At 40.3% G+C, this 13,922-nt stretch overlaps 1 protein-coding gene across 4 annotated transcripts in view; it reads left to right on the forward strand.

The window, feature by feature from the left end:
- The window catches only part of CTNNBL1 (catenin beta like 1), a 199,666-nt gene that overhangs the window by 39,674 nt on the left and 146,070 nt on the right, over positions 1-13,922 (forward strand). For 3 of the 4 annotated variants that reach the window (XM_053573669.1, XM_053573671.1, XM_053573670.1), the window contains 2 exons: positions 4,181-4,287; positions 13,569-13,708. In XM_053573669.1, the coding sequence (XP_053429644.1) occupies positions 4,181-4,287; positions 13,569-13,708 (247 nt within the window). Of the gene's footprint in view, positions 1-2,565; positions 2,691-4,180; positions 4,288-13,568; positions 13,709-13,922 lie in introns of all 4 variants that reach the window. The other variant, XM_053573672.1, reaches the window with a different exon arrangement.

Raw genomic sequence — 13,922 nt, forward strand, 5'->3', positions numbered from 1 at the left:
CGCTGGTGTAGAGTGTAATTTGGGGCCAAATACTTAACTTCAATGAGCTTACCATCTTCGTCTGTAAAATGGGTTAAGAATTCTTATTTTACAGTGTTGATATGATGGTTCAGTGGGATAATGGAGTCGGGAAAGCATTTTGTGAAGCATAAAGAATATTACAAGTTAGAGTTTTTAAATTATTCTGCAATATGTGCTATAATCGAGGCCCAAGCTCTGAGCTGTGGGAATAGAGAGGCAGGGATTATTGGTGTTGTGTGGGGAGGGTTAGGGAAGTCTTCCTACATCATTCTGAGAACACACAGAGGGCACTTGTATTTTTTAATATAATTAACATCCTTTGAAAGAGTTGAGTTTTTATCAAACAAGGGGAAGGGCTTTTGGAGCGGAGGAAATGGCCTTAAGAAAGTGACAAGGGGGTGTTATGATATTAGGAATAGGTTTTTAGGTGTGACTAAAAAGGTGCCCTTTAGGGAAGGAGATGTTCCTTAGGATGGGGAATTTGCTGTTTTCCTCAAGATGCCCAGGGCCTTTGTACTTCTGGACCTCTGGATCTTTTGTGCCTTCTCTCGGAATGCTCTTCTTCCTTAAAGCCTCTTGGCTGGTTTCCAGGTCTCAGTACAGGTATATCCTCCTTCAAGAAATCTTTCCTGTCTCTGAGGTAACCCTGCAAGCCATTCTCTTATTCTCTTAACCATTTTATTCTATATATTGTCTACAAAGCCTGTATCATGGTTTCAAATTCTTGTTTATTTTACTCACTAGTGTCCTTCCCCCAACCTTGCATGAAAACGGGCTGGCTCTGTTTTGCTCCCAGCTGTATTTCTGGCAGTCAGAACTATACCCAGCTCTTGCTAGGCTAGGTATCCGTACAGTTATATCTGGGATCCTCTTCTTTGTTGTGCTCTGTATGCTTTTCTTTTCGCTGTATCATTTACTTGGTAGTTTTGTAACCCATTTATTCACTGATGCCTCATTCTGTCTTTTTTTTTTTTTTGGTTTTTGGCCGGGGCTAGGTTTGAACCCTCCACCTCCAGCATATGGGACTGGTGCCCTACTCCTTGAACCACAGGCGCCGCCCATTCTGTCTTTTTTCTCACCAATTTTTCCACCGCTTACCTTTCTCTTGAGCTCAATCAGTAGAATGAATGCATGAATAAATGAATGAAGCTGAGAAGAGTAACTTGTCAGTGATTAAAAACAAAATAATCCTAACATTGTGTCTCTTTAAATCCTTATGTGTTAACTTGTATGTTATTTTACTCTGGCATTTTGTTCAATATGATGAATTATGAAAATAAAATCTTAAGAGCCAGCTGTTTTTTGGTTCCCTCAAAGGCACAGTGCTAAATTTGGACTTTAAAAAATGAGGCTGGAATGTGAATATGAGAAGAAAAAATATTGTTTCATATTCCAAAAAGCTCTTTGCTGTGTTGTGACAGTAGCTTTCTTCTCAGTGGGATTTATACCCATGCTAATTTGGGGGAGGGGGGAATCTTCCCCTAAAAGAGGATGACACTTTGGAAATCTGTGGTGGGAATTGGTCCTGAATTCTTGAATTTCCTCTCTGAGAGCAGCAGCCTTGCCAGGGCTTAGACAAACTGTGTTTAGCGCCTCTTCCCTCCTTCCCTCCTCACCAGCTTCTGCTCAATCTGTTAGCCCTGCAGCACCAGTTAATTGGCAGGTATAATTCCCATGTAGGGCAAGGCTGGTACTGGAGGATTAGGATAGTAGCTGTCATGGGTAAGTGGTTTCTAGCCTGGGAGACAGAAATGTAATGTGGGACCAGCCCTTCTGTTAAGGGACAGGGGAAAAAGAGATCACTTTGTAAAAATGACACATGGAAGGCTACAAGTTCAGGAGTTATTTTCTCACTGCCACGAAAGTCCCATTTGATGAAAAACAAGTGATATTTGCCCCTGTAAAATCACGTGAACTTGTAAAATATTATTGTCCTTTTTTTCTGCTACATCACCAGCATTTATCTTTCTGAAATCTCCCTCTGGTTTCTGACATTGAGCTATTGGAGATACTGCTGTGGCCGGTGACTAAGACTGATAATTCAGTGGGTTCCCCGCCCCGTTGAAGAGAGATTAAAGGGGGGAAGGCCAAACCTTGGAGAGGCCAGGACTTTGGAAATCCTATGAGAGCTGTGTTATCACTAATATGATTTTTCTACAGGGTGGGCAAGATGTAAATTAAGGGAAAGAAAAGCAGTGTGTGTTGAGATTGCTTGAAAGTGATTTAACCCCTTCCTAGAAATTTTGATTATTTTAGTTAAATTCTAGAGGTGTGTTGGGTATGTTGTATCTGTTGCTAATAATAACACTAATGGCTTATATTAATATAGTTTACAAAGCTGTTTTATGTACATCGTTTTTTTTTGAGACAGAGTCTCAAGCTAGCACCCTTGGTTGAGTGCTGTGGCGTCACAGCTCACAGCAACCTCAAACTCTTGGGCTTAAGCGATTCTCTTGCTTCAGCCTCCCAAGTAGCTGGGATTATAGGTGCCTGCCACAGCACCCAGCTGTTTTTTTGGTTTCAGTTGTCCTTGTTGTTTGGCAGGTCCCGGCTGGATTCAAACTCACCAGCTCCAGTGTATGTGGCTGGCGCCTTAGCCACTTGAGCTACAGGCGCTGAGCCTATGTACGTCATTCTTTAGGTCATTTCTATGACCTTGACAGAGACAGGTACTGTTTTCACTTATACCTCCTTTCCTTCTATCCTTCTATTCTTTTCTTCTTTCAGCAGATCTCCACTGAGTACCTTCTGTATGCCAGGCACGGGAGAGTCAGCAGTGAACAAGTAGAAATAGGTCAGCAACAGGGGTTTTGCCCTGATTTCGGGGTTGGAGAGATTATCTGGGCCACATCCTGCCAGACCACGAAAGTCATGTGAAGGATTTGGGATTTTGTTCTAAGTGCAAAGTAAATCAGTTCAGGAAAGACTTATGATTTAGAATCATCTGGAATTGATGAGGGTTTGAGGAATATATTCAGCAAAGTAGCATTGCCACACGACTAGTAAGTAGTTAGGCTCAGAGTCCTGACTGAACTAGGAAGCTGGCTTCGGTTGCCATGTCTAAGTGGTAGGCCCTGGGAAGGAGGCAGGGGTTCAGTAGAGTACCCCAGGATCCAGGAGGCAGTGATACAATCTGTGAAATGTGCCATGCCCAAAATGAATTTATAAGTATCTCCCACTTTTAAAACCCAATATATGGAAATAGGAATTTTAAATGAAATAATAGCTAACATCGTGGAGTATTTAAAAAATTATGGGATGATTCAGTGCTTTCCAAAAGGATCTATTTTGGATTCTCTTAACAGAAGTTTCTTTATTACTTCTAGGAATGAGTTATGGTCAATGACTATAAAACTATGAAGCTGGGAGTTGGGAGAGTGTTGGAGAGGGACGGTGTATTGCAGCACATTAATTTAAACTGGAAAGTAAACTGAAGATAAAAGATTTCTGAATTTTTAGTATAGATTTTTTGGAGAAAAATGATTCAGTTTGCATATTCTTTTTATTTACCTTTGTATGTATTATTCCAGCATATGAAGTAAGAAAATTCTATATCATCTACTAGTTTTTTTATGCTTCCTCTGAGCAAGATTACTAATTCTGAGAACCAGGCAAAGTAATGTATAAGAAATACAAAGTAGTAACTATAGCTAATCAGCAATCATTCTTAGCTTATGGACTTTGCAAAAATAAAAAAATGGGCTTTGGGTTGGATTTGGCCTGTGGACTGCACTTTGCCAACCCTTGCTATAGGGAAAAGATTTAGGGCCACTGTCACTGACTCAGGGTTTGATCTTGAACAAGTTTTTTTTTAACCTCTGAATCTTACCCTACCTGTACAACAGAAAAGAAGAACAAAAGTGTGTATCAAGTAGTAGTATTTTCTACTTTGTGCCATACAGTGTGCTCAAGAAATATTTGTTGAATAAGTAGGTTTTTAATGCCTTAAACAGAATTTTCTGTATTACAGATGTTGAGCATTACGTGAGGCACCCAGAAGCATGTGGTACAGACAATTAACCCTCATTGTACTGAGGAAGATAAATGTGTAAAGTCAATGGCAGAGTGAGGTAGAGCGTGAGAGCCACAGGAAAGAGGTGGTGATGGTGAATGCGAAATCCCTGTGTACTGAAGTTGTTGTATTTGTCCCTTTTACCAGGAGGAGCCACTGGATGAAAGCTCAGTGAAGAAAATGATCCTCACATTTGAAAAGAGATCATACAAAAACCAAGAATTACGGATTAAGTTTCCAGACAATCCGGAGAAGTAAGGCTCTGTTTTGTTTTGATACCCTTTCTCCCCTGTGGTGTTCTGTGGTTAAGGTCAGTAGTCCCGGGATGACCCACACTTTCAGGAAATCACTAAAAAGACTCATTGGTACTCAGAGTGAGTGGTCCTTAGGGCTATGATTTGTTACAGTGAAAGGTACACTCGAAGTCAGCAAAGGCAAAAGACAGCAGCCAGCATTATCTGGAGAAATTCATGCATAGGCTTCTGTGTTTTCTCCCTCTCATTGGGTGGGGGGTGGGGGTCAGATGTACATACCCCTTTCTCTAGAAGTGAAATAGTTCAACACAGATGCAGTGTTTTTGTCCAAAGAAGCCCATTTGAGATTCTGAGTCCAGGGTTTTCATTGAGGGCATTCTCTGCTAGTAACAACTATCAGAATTCTAGACTCCCAGAAGAAAAGCAGCTATTCAGTGCCACAGGCTGGCAAAGCAGCTTTATCACTTAGGGAAAATTTCAAAAGCCAAGTTCCCAACTGCCAGCCTAAGGCCAGGCTTGCAAGCAGACCCTTTTAAAGACTAAGCCTGCTTTGTTAACTTTTTCCTGCATCATTCTCCACACCCAAAGAAAACTGACCATGGCTGCCAACAGTAATAGCTTTACTGCTGAGAAGATGTCAAAAGCTTTGGGGTCAGACACATATGGGTGTAACTGCCATATGACCTTGTTAGCCTCAGGTATTTCATCTGTATAAGGAAATGTTACTTCTCTTGCAGAGTTGTTGTGGGGATTAAATGAGAATAGTATAAGTGGTTCGCTCAGTACCTGGCATATAGTAGTTGCACATGAAGTGGTTACTATGATTACTATGCTGGTGCCTCAGTGCACTGTGAAGTGCTGTAATGAGGAATTTGGTATCTTCCAGTCAGTCTTGAATCCCAACTAAAGGGATTTACATATTTATACAGATTTTAATGTTCTAAATCTCTCTCCTTCTCTGTCTTTCTCCCTCCCAAGACATACTCTTTTAATGAATCTTAATATGCCCAAGGCCCCTAGGCACTTAAGAATTGAGTAGTACAATCTTTGCACTCAAGTTTATAGGTTACTAGGGAGACTGAGTATAAATGCAAGGTGGAAGGAAGTACACACTTTAAGAACGAGATAAGCACGGTGCCGTGGGAGCATAGGAGAAGAAACAGTAAATACCAAGTTGGGAGTGATTGAGGGCTTCACAGAAAAGGTGGTGTTTAAGCTGGGCAGCATGAGGAACGTGAACAACATGAGGCACAGAGGCGTCAGAGGGTACAGAGTCTCATGTATCTTTAGGTTCCAAGAAATAGGGATGTGGTAAGGATGCCGTGGACAATGATGAGATCTCTCGTGTTTACCGTGCACCTGCAGCACTGGCAGGTTCGATGGTGGGCGCTACAGAGACAGAGAAGACACAGTCCACCTCCTAACAGTCTAATGCAGGAACAGTTGAGACACCAGGCGTAGGCAGCCCTGTGAGGCTAGTGTGGTCCACTGTGTTCTTCCTGTCCTGTGGATGAGGAGGTGGAGTGGGGAGGCCCTGGTGACTGGACCCTAGGGCCACTGCTGTCTTTGACAGTAGGAGTAGCTAGATCAGAGCTCAGCTTTGCCCGACACCAGAGTCCCAACAGGTTTTGTCGTGACTTCCACCATACATCAGCATTTATTACACTGCACACTGTATTTGTGTTTAATTATGTAGGTCATACTTGAATAGGTTGTCATTGTGAAAGGTACCAATGGCACATACATAGAGTAGAAAATGAAAGTTCTCCTCCCTTCCATAGACTCCCTTCCTATTTCCCCTACCTAAAGGTAGTCCTGTGAACAGTTAAATATGCAAATGCATTTTTTCTACATAAATTGTGCTGTACCTATTTTGTATTTAATTTTTTTGGTTATGTAACAGGAAATCTGACGTAGGAAGCTGTGTTAGTACATGCATATTTACTTCTTATTTTTTCAATTGTTGCATAGAATTTCTTGGTTTGGAAATACCAAGATTTATTTAATTATTTTTTCTATTGATGGACATTTGGTTATTTTAAATACGGGCTTTTATGAACAATGCTGCAGTGAATCTCCTTGAACATGTGTCTTTGTGGACGTGTATTTCTGTGGGATAGGTACCTAAATGCTGAATTCCCAGATTGGTGGGTATGCACATTTTAAAACTTTAAATAGCTACTGCCCATTTCCCCGCCAGCATCCTTTTACTCTCCGTCCAGCAGTATCTCTTTTCCTATGCTCTTGCCCACAGTGGACGTGATCAGTCTTCAACATTTCTGCCATTTCTTTTGCTGTTGTTTCTCAGCTGCTCCTGCATTAGACTGGTCCTGTGTCTTGTCTGTCTCTGCAGTACCTACCGTGGAACCTGCCAGTGCCGTCGTAGGGGCACAGTAAACTTGAGAGATCTAATATTGTCCACACCATCCTTACCACATCCCTGTGTCGTGAAACCTAAAGATCCATCATGAGAACGCTGTGCTATAGGTTGATTACCACTAGAAATTTAAGAAATCCAGTTTACTTCTTGGGGTTTTTTTTTTTTTTTTGAGGCAGTTTCACTTTGTTGCCCTCGGTAGAGTGACCTAGTGTCACTGCTCACAGCAACCTCAGACTCTTGGGCTCAAGTGATTTTCTTGCCTCAGCCTCCCAAGTAGCTGGAACTACAGAAGCCTGCTACAACACCAGCTGTTTTTTTAGAGATGAAGTCTTTGTCTAACTCAGGCTGGTCTCAAACTCCTGAGCTCAGGCAGTCCACCTGCCTCGGCCTCCCAGAGTGCTAAGATTATAGGAGTGAACCACCACACCCGGCCAGTTTACTTTGGAATACCAGCATTGCCTTTGCCCACTTGGTAAGTGCACGTCTTTCAATTGAGAGAAGTGAGTTTCTGCAGGTTATGTTCATCATCCGTGTCTTGGTACCTTCTTGTCATAGTTCATAAACACGCTTAAAAATTTTTTATTCTAGTAAAAAAATACCATGAGTGTTTTCCACTCAGACAAAATTTATATACTATTTTAGTTTTTAAACCTGAACATATGAAAATTGAAATTATGCATAAAGAACTTTTTTTTTTTTTTTTTTTGTAGAGACAGAGTTTCACTTTATCCCCCTCGGTAGAGTGCCGTGGCATCACACAGCTCACTGCAACCTCCAACTCCTGGGCCTAGGCGATTCTCCTGCCTCAGCCTCCCGAGTAGCTGGGACTACAGGCGCCCGCCACAATGCCCGGCTATTTTTTTGTTGCAGTTTGGCCGGGGCCGGGTTTGAACCCGCCACCCTCGGTATATGGGGCCGGCGCCCTACCCACTGAGCCACAGGTGCCGCCAGCATAAAGAACTTTTTTTGTGTCAGCAGCAGTTAGGAAACTACATTGTGTTTTAACCTTGAGTGTCTTGATTCTTACTGTTGCAGTGTCTTTCATAATTCTCTACACCAGCAAGGTGCAATTAAGATGAAAATTGCTAGAGCATATTTGAATGAAACTTTCCAGTTGAGATCAGAAACATTCAAATTTATTTTCCCATATATGCAGTTGTCATTTTGATCGCATACCCGAAAATGCCTTTCTTCATTTGGCTGCATTTCAGATTCAATTGACAATTCTCCTTATGCAGCCTCCACTTTGCACTGTGTGATCTTTCTCCCAAACATCACGTTGAATGGAGTGTGTTATTTCCCTAAGTCCTTTAAAGTTCTTCTCTACATTTTTGCAGAGACAGAATTATTTAGTTTAGTGATTCTCAACCTTTTGGGGTCTCAGGATCCTCTTGCACTCTTAAATTATTAAATACCTCAAAGAAAATTCTGGAAAATACAAGAATACACAAGCACGCATTCTTTTAGCCTTCCGGGCAGTGATATCTTCACATGTTGTGTAGCATTCTGGAAAACTTCCCTGTACATGTCTGAGGGAATGAGAATGAAAAAGGCAAATAATGTGTTAGAATTATTATAAAATAGTTTTCATCTTACAGACCCCCAAAGGGATCTCCAGCCACCCCTACCCCTGTCCTGGGGTTCTAGAACCATACCTGGAGGACTGCTGATTTAGTTGAGTGGAGGGAGCATCATATTCTCCTAGCAGTGATTGTTGGTTTTGTGTTGTATTTAGGGACTCATCAGTTTCTGTTGCTTTTCTGGTATTTTTGAACTTTCCGAATCACTTGCTAATATTCACTCTTGTGGTTGAAGGACAATATCCTGCTGGTCTGAGGCAGATGTACACAGGCAGGCTAGGAAAATATTCTCTGTCATATCAAATGGAATCGATGACCCCATCTCAGCCCGGGTTACAGTTTTAATATGTTGCTCTATTGCTTTCCCGTCACCTCTAACTCGATCCTTTCCCCCAGCTGTGAGTCATCTATTGTTGAAGGTATGCCTAATCCCTAAAGACAGCCCTCTGCAAATAGCGGTGTGTGCTATAAATGAGAGGGCTATATGTTGTCAGCAAAAACAGAGGACCGTTATCTCCATTATATCAGACTTGAGGGTACCTCGATTCATTGAGCACCTACTGTGTGCCAGCTATTATTAGGCACTTTGTTATCTCTTTTAATCCTCACTACAGTTCAGCTAGAGAGATAAGGAAATTAAGGTTGAGAGATAAGTTAATTAATACTCTCTTCCTTGACCAGTTTGGGGCCCTATGGTCTGTGTTCCAGTGACACTTCTCTTGGGCTGTATCAGGCATGCTTACAATTAATTATGCAGTAGATTATTTATATTTGTTCTAGCCTGAGAGTTCCAGGAAGCCAGAAACGGAAATTACTTTTTATCTTTTATATCCTCAGTACCTAGCACAGTGACTGGCACCTATATGTGCCTGATGAATACTTGTTGACACACCTCTCATGGTCACACAGCCAATAGTAAATAGTGCAGCTGGGGGTATGAGTTAGGTCAAATCTCATTCCCAAGTCGAGGCATTTCTCACGGTATCTTATTGTTCATGTAACACTGTATCCCATTTATTTTTGTGATAGTTCCTTGTTCACAGTTTGATTTTCTGTTTATATTATAATTTTCTGTCTTTTTTTTTTTTTTTTGGCCGGGGCTGGGTTTGAACCCGCACCTCCGGCATATGGGACCGGCACCCTACTCCTTGAGCCACAGGCACCACCCTAATTTTCTCTTTTTAAACTTAAAAACATTGGGTTAAAACTATGTATGGAAGAAGAATCTCAAAGTTGGGAGGAACTAAGAGGTATAGTCCATTCTAATTCTTGATTTTTTGTTTGTTTGTTTGTTTTTATTTTTTGCATTTTTTTGGCCAGGGCTGGGTTTGAACCCTTCACCTCTGGTATATGGGGCCGGCACGCAACTCCTTTGAGCCACAGGTGCTGCCCTAATTCTTGATTTTTTTATATCACCTTTTATATCACCTTTAATTAACTACCCCCAGTGATAAGGATCTAACTTTCCAAAGAAACCTATTTCATCACATAGCAGCTCTGACTTTAAAGATTTCAATTCAGAATGGACAGAATTTTAACAAATTCTTATTTGAGATGATATTTAGACTCCTTATAATCTCTGCTGTTTCCTTGAGTTAGTTTCTGTATTGCTCCTGAAGGCTGGTTCCTGTAACAGATGTTAGGAAGTTTTAGGGCCATCTAATTAGCATGATGACTCTGTATTGTCTTCTTTTAAGCAGCCTGAAGCTGCAGTGGCATTTGTGGCTGCTTTCATTTGCAGGTATATGCTGAGTGTCTGTGGTGGACCAAGGAGTGTGCAGGGTACTGTGTGTCCAGAGGTGAATAAGAAATAGTCTCTGTCTTGTTAGAACTAGCTCATGGTTTGGATTTGGATTGCAGTTACAGTTAACTAAAACCATAAGTCCCTTCTACATATGCTCTTATGAAACTGGATCTTTCCCACTCCACAAATTTGTACTTGACTTTTGGGTTCAATGCAGTTTTCTATGTGGATCCCAGGTCATGTTCCTGTGGTTAGATTTGGCACATCATTATTGCCTTGGCAGGAATTTTTGAATTGATTCTGTCAGCTGCTGTCACACCATCTGCTTAAATTTTGTGTTATATGACATTTGTTAAGTTTACCTTTTATATATCTTAATCCAAGTTATTGATCAAAAAATAAAAATTAGTTGATCTAAACAGACCTAAGGACAGAGCCCTGCTGCATACCATCTGAGCATCTCTCCAGACTGACATTGATTCACTGAGTATCACCCAAATCTCCACATCTTATCCTTGTACTCAGCATGATTTTGTCCCTTGCCAGTACTTTCAGGTAAATTGCAGAAACCTTTTGCCAAGTTATTCACCAGAAATAACTTGGTAGTTATTCCTACTCTTTAAATGTAAAATGTTTCCACATTTCAGGTGAAGGGGAACTAGTAATCTAAAAAAGTAATGTACTTGTCAGCAACAAAGATAGAGCCTTAAAAAAGTGGTATTAAGGAAAAATTTTGATAAAATAATCATTAAATTTATTTTGAATAATAAGCAGGTGAAAATAAGCAAGGAAGCACTAAAAAAGAAAAATAGGGAGTATTTTGCAGTAACAAATATAGAATGTATTATAAAGCTATAATGATGTGGAAGTGGGGCCCTGACTTGGTAGTTTGGAGGTAAATCAATGAAGTAGAGGGGAAAGCCCAGAAACAGACTGAAGTGCACATTCAAATAAATTCCAGATGGATTAAACATTTAAAAATATATAAACATAAAAGCACACCATGAAATATATCTGTTCTTAGCATAGAAAAGACTTTGCTCAGGATACATAGTACATGTACAATAGAGTTCATAAAGGCTATGATTTGACTATCAGAACTTTAAAAAACCTTTGGCCCCCCCCCCAAAAAAGCCCTTTATGTCAAAAAGTGTGAAGTATAAATTAAAGGGTAAACACTTTTTTCTGCTTTATTTTTTGTAATACATGATAGAGATTAATTTCCTTAATATGTATTTATAAATCAATAAAGAGGGTGAATACTTTGATATAAAAATGGGCAAAGAAGAAATACAAATAGTAAACATTAAAACTATTTAACTGTCTTAGTATTAGAAATGCAAAATAAAAAATGTCTTATTTTCCATGTTGAATTAGAGGAGATTTTACATAGATTAATACTGTTTGTGAGGAGGATTGAGAGAAATAGGGACTTCATATGCCATTGCTACCTTTTTGGAGAATATATCAAAATCTGTTAAGTCATACATGCTCTTTGACTTGGCACTTTTCTTCCTGGGAATTTATTCTAACACAGTAATTATGAATGCATACACCTAGCTGCCATTTGTTATAGGGGAAAAGATTGGAAACCATCTGAATGTCTTAGGGGGATTGATTAAATGAATCACATCTGCACAAGGGAGACTATGTAGCTATTTAAAATTTATGATTTAGGAATTGCAGGTAAACGTAATCTGCCACGCCCACTCTGTGATTGATTGGTAATCTCTGAACTGTTGGGAGGTTTCTGAAGCCTTGTCTGGGCTCAGCAGGAAAGAGCAGCTGTTGTTAGTGAGGGATTTTGCTTGGGAGGAGGAGGAGGAGGAGGAGGAGAATGACTGACAGCAGTTTGTCAGGTATTGGCTTTTCTTGTTGTAGACTAATATTTAATGTAAGGGAAGATTTTTAGCTTACATTAGCAACAACATCAAAAATTGAATTAGAACTGTATACTATATTCATTTTACTCAATGCAGAAGTTTTTTGGTAGGGGAAAGTTTATGAGTTGAGAAAAATGAGTAATGGCTATTTCTGGTTAATAGGGTTATAGATAATTTGTTTACTTTTTTGAGACTTTTTTTCAGTTTTCTGTAACAAGTAGTATTTTGTAATCAGAAAAAAATAGTATGAGGAAAAGCAGTAGTAAGGAATATTGTCTAAAATACGGGCATGCTTTAAAGAATTGTATTCTCTACATTTTGTTCCCTACAGAATCCAGATTTCTGGAGAGTCAGCATTTGCCCAATACCTCAGCATCTGGAAGTTGATAAGTCTTATGTGACTTTAGGAGTCCAGCTTATCCTCCTTTTCCTGGTGCCCTCAATTCAACTAAGTGGCATCTATGGATAGAAAGAGACAAATCTATAGTTCCTACCTTGAAGAACCTTCATTCTAGGGTGGCGCTCAAAGGAGTAGGGCGCTGGCCCCATATACTGGAGGTGGCGGGTTCAAACCCAGCCCTAGTCAAAAAAAAAAAAAAAAGAAAAATGAAGCTTCATTCTAGAATAAAAGATAGATATACTAGCAATAGCAATAGTAGTAATGAGAATGAGTTCTTATATAGGGCTTTTTATATGCTTGACATTATTCTAAGTGCTTTGTATGTTTTTATTCATTTACTCTTTACAGTAGTCCTATGAGACAAGTAACATTATTGACCCCATTTACAGATTAAGAAACTGAGGCATAGAGAGGCTAAATAGGTGGCTAAGCCAGGTTCAAACCCATCTGGCTCCAGAGTCTGTTTAAACAATGTTTCCTCTCAATCACTCTCAGTCAGTATTGATACTGTTCAATTGTTTTACATGGATTAGTTCATTTCCTTCTCAGAACAACCCTCCTGTCTTGTTCATCCAGGGCTTAATGAGCATTTCTTAGATATCAGACACTGGGGAGAGCACACAAAGTGAATACAAAGCCGTTCTGTTCTCAGTGCCTAGGCATGCGTTTGTTGAAAGGTTCGGATGTGGAAGTGTGAGTGAAGTATCATGCTGTGTAAGGTATGGTGGTGACTGTGGGATGTCAGAGACTAGGTCTACTTTACTTTGGGACCTGCCTCTTAATCAGCTCACTGGAGGGAATTTGAGGAAGGGGGAAGATATTTTTGGATAACAGCAGAAGCTCACTATTTTCCTTTGGGTGAGGGGAATATTTGGCCCTTGATCTGAAGTGGGAAGTAAAAGAAGCCCTTTTTGGATTACTAGAATAACTATGTTGAGGACAGCAGAGTGAATTGCCATACCAAGGGGTAATGGTAGCTAATGCGTAGGACTGATGAGCAGATCATTCAATGCTGCAGGATGCTTTGGGAGCTTCTGAAAGCCAGCTCGTGACTGCAAGAGTAAGAGGAACCCTGTAATGAGATCTGAATCCAAGATTGATTTTTGTAATGAGGAAATCGATCTCCCAAGGAAATTGTGTGACAGTATGATGTTTGGATGAGTGTACTTCTTGGTTGGTCTGTTGTAGACACTTGACAGATTGTCTCTTTGTCTGGGTTATGTTGCTGTTTGTTCCTCAGTGCTGATAGTGCCCCCTTTCTTTCCAGTGATGCTGTCTTGTTTTCCCCTTCTAGGTTCATGGAATCTGAGCTGGACCTAAATGACATCATTCAAGAAATGCATGTGGTGGCCACCATGCCAGACCTGTACCACCTTCTGGTGGAGCTGAATGCTGTGCAGTCACTTCTCGGGTTGCTTGGACATGATAATACAGATATCCTTGTGGATCTGTCCTCAGTGGGAGGCTGACACAGGCAGAAATGCTGTTTATGCTCTCTCCTGTCTGTCTCTGTTGATGTGTGCTGTTATGTCTGGTGTTCTGTTTCCATCCAATTATCTTCCATCTTGAAACACAGGAGGCTCTTTATGCATTTGAAAATCTGGTTTTTATCTTTTAACAAATATTGAGTAATCTATAATTGTCTTAT

This window comes from Nycticebus coucang, chromosome 21, assembly GCF_027406575.1.
Source record: "Nycticebus coucang isolate mNycCou1 chromosome 21, mNycCou1.pri, whole genome shotgun sequence".
In the NCBI taxonomy this organism is placed as follows: domain Eukaryota; kingdom Metazoa; phylum Chordata; class Mammalia; order Primates; family Lorisidae; genus Nycticebus; species Nycticebus coucang.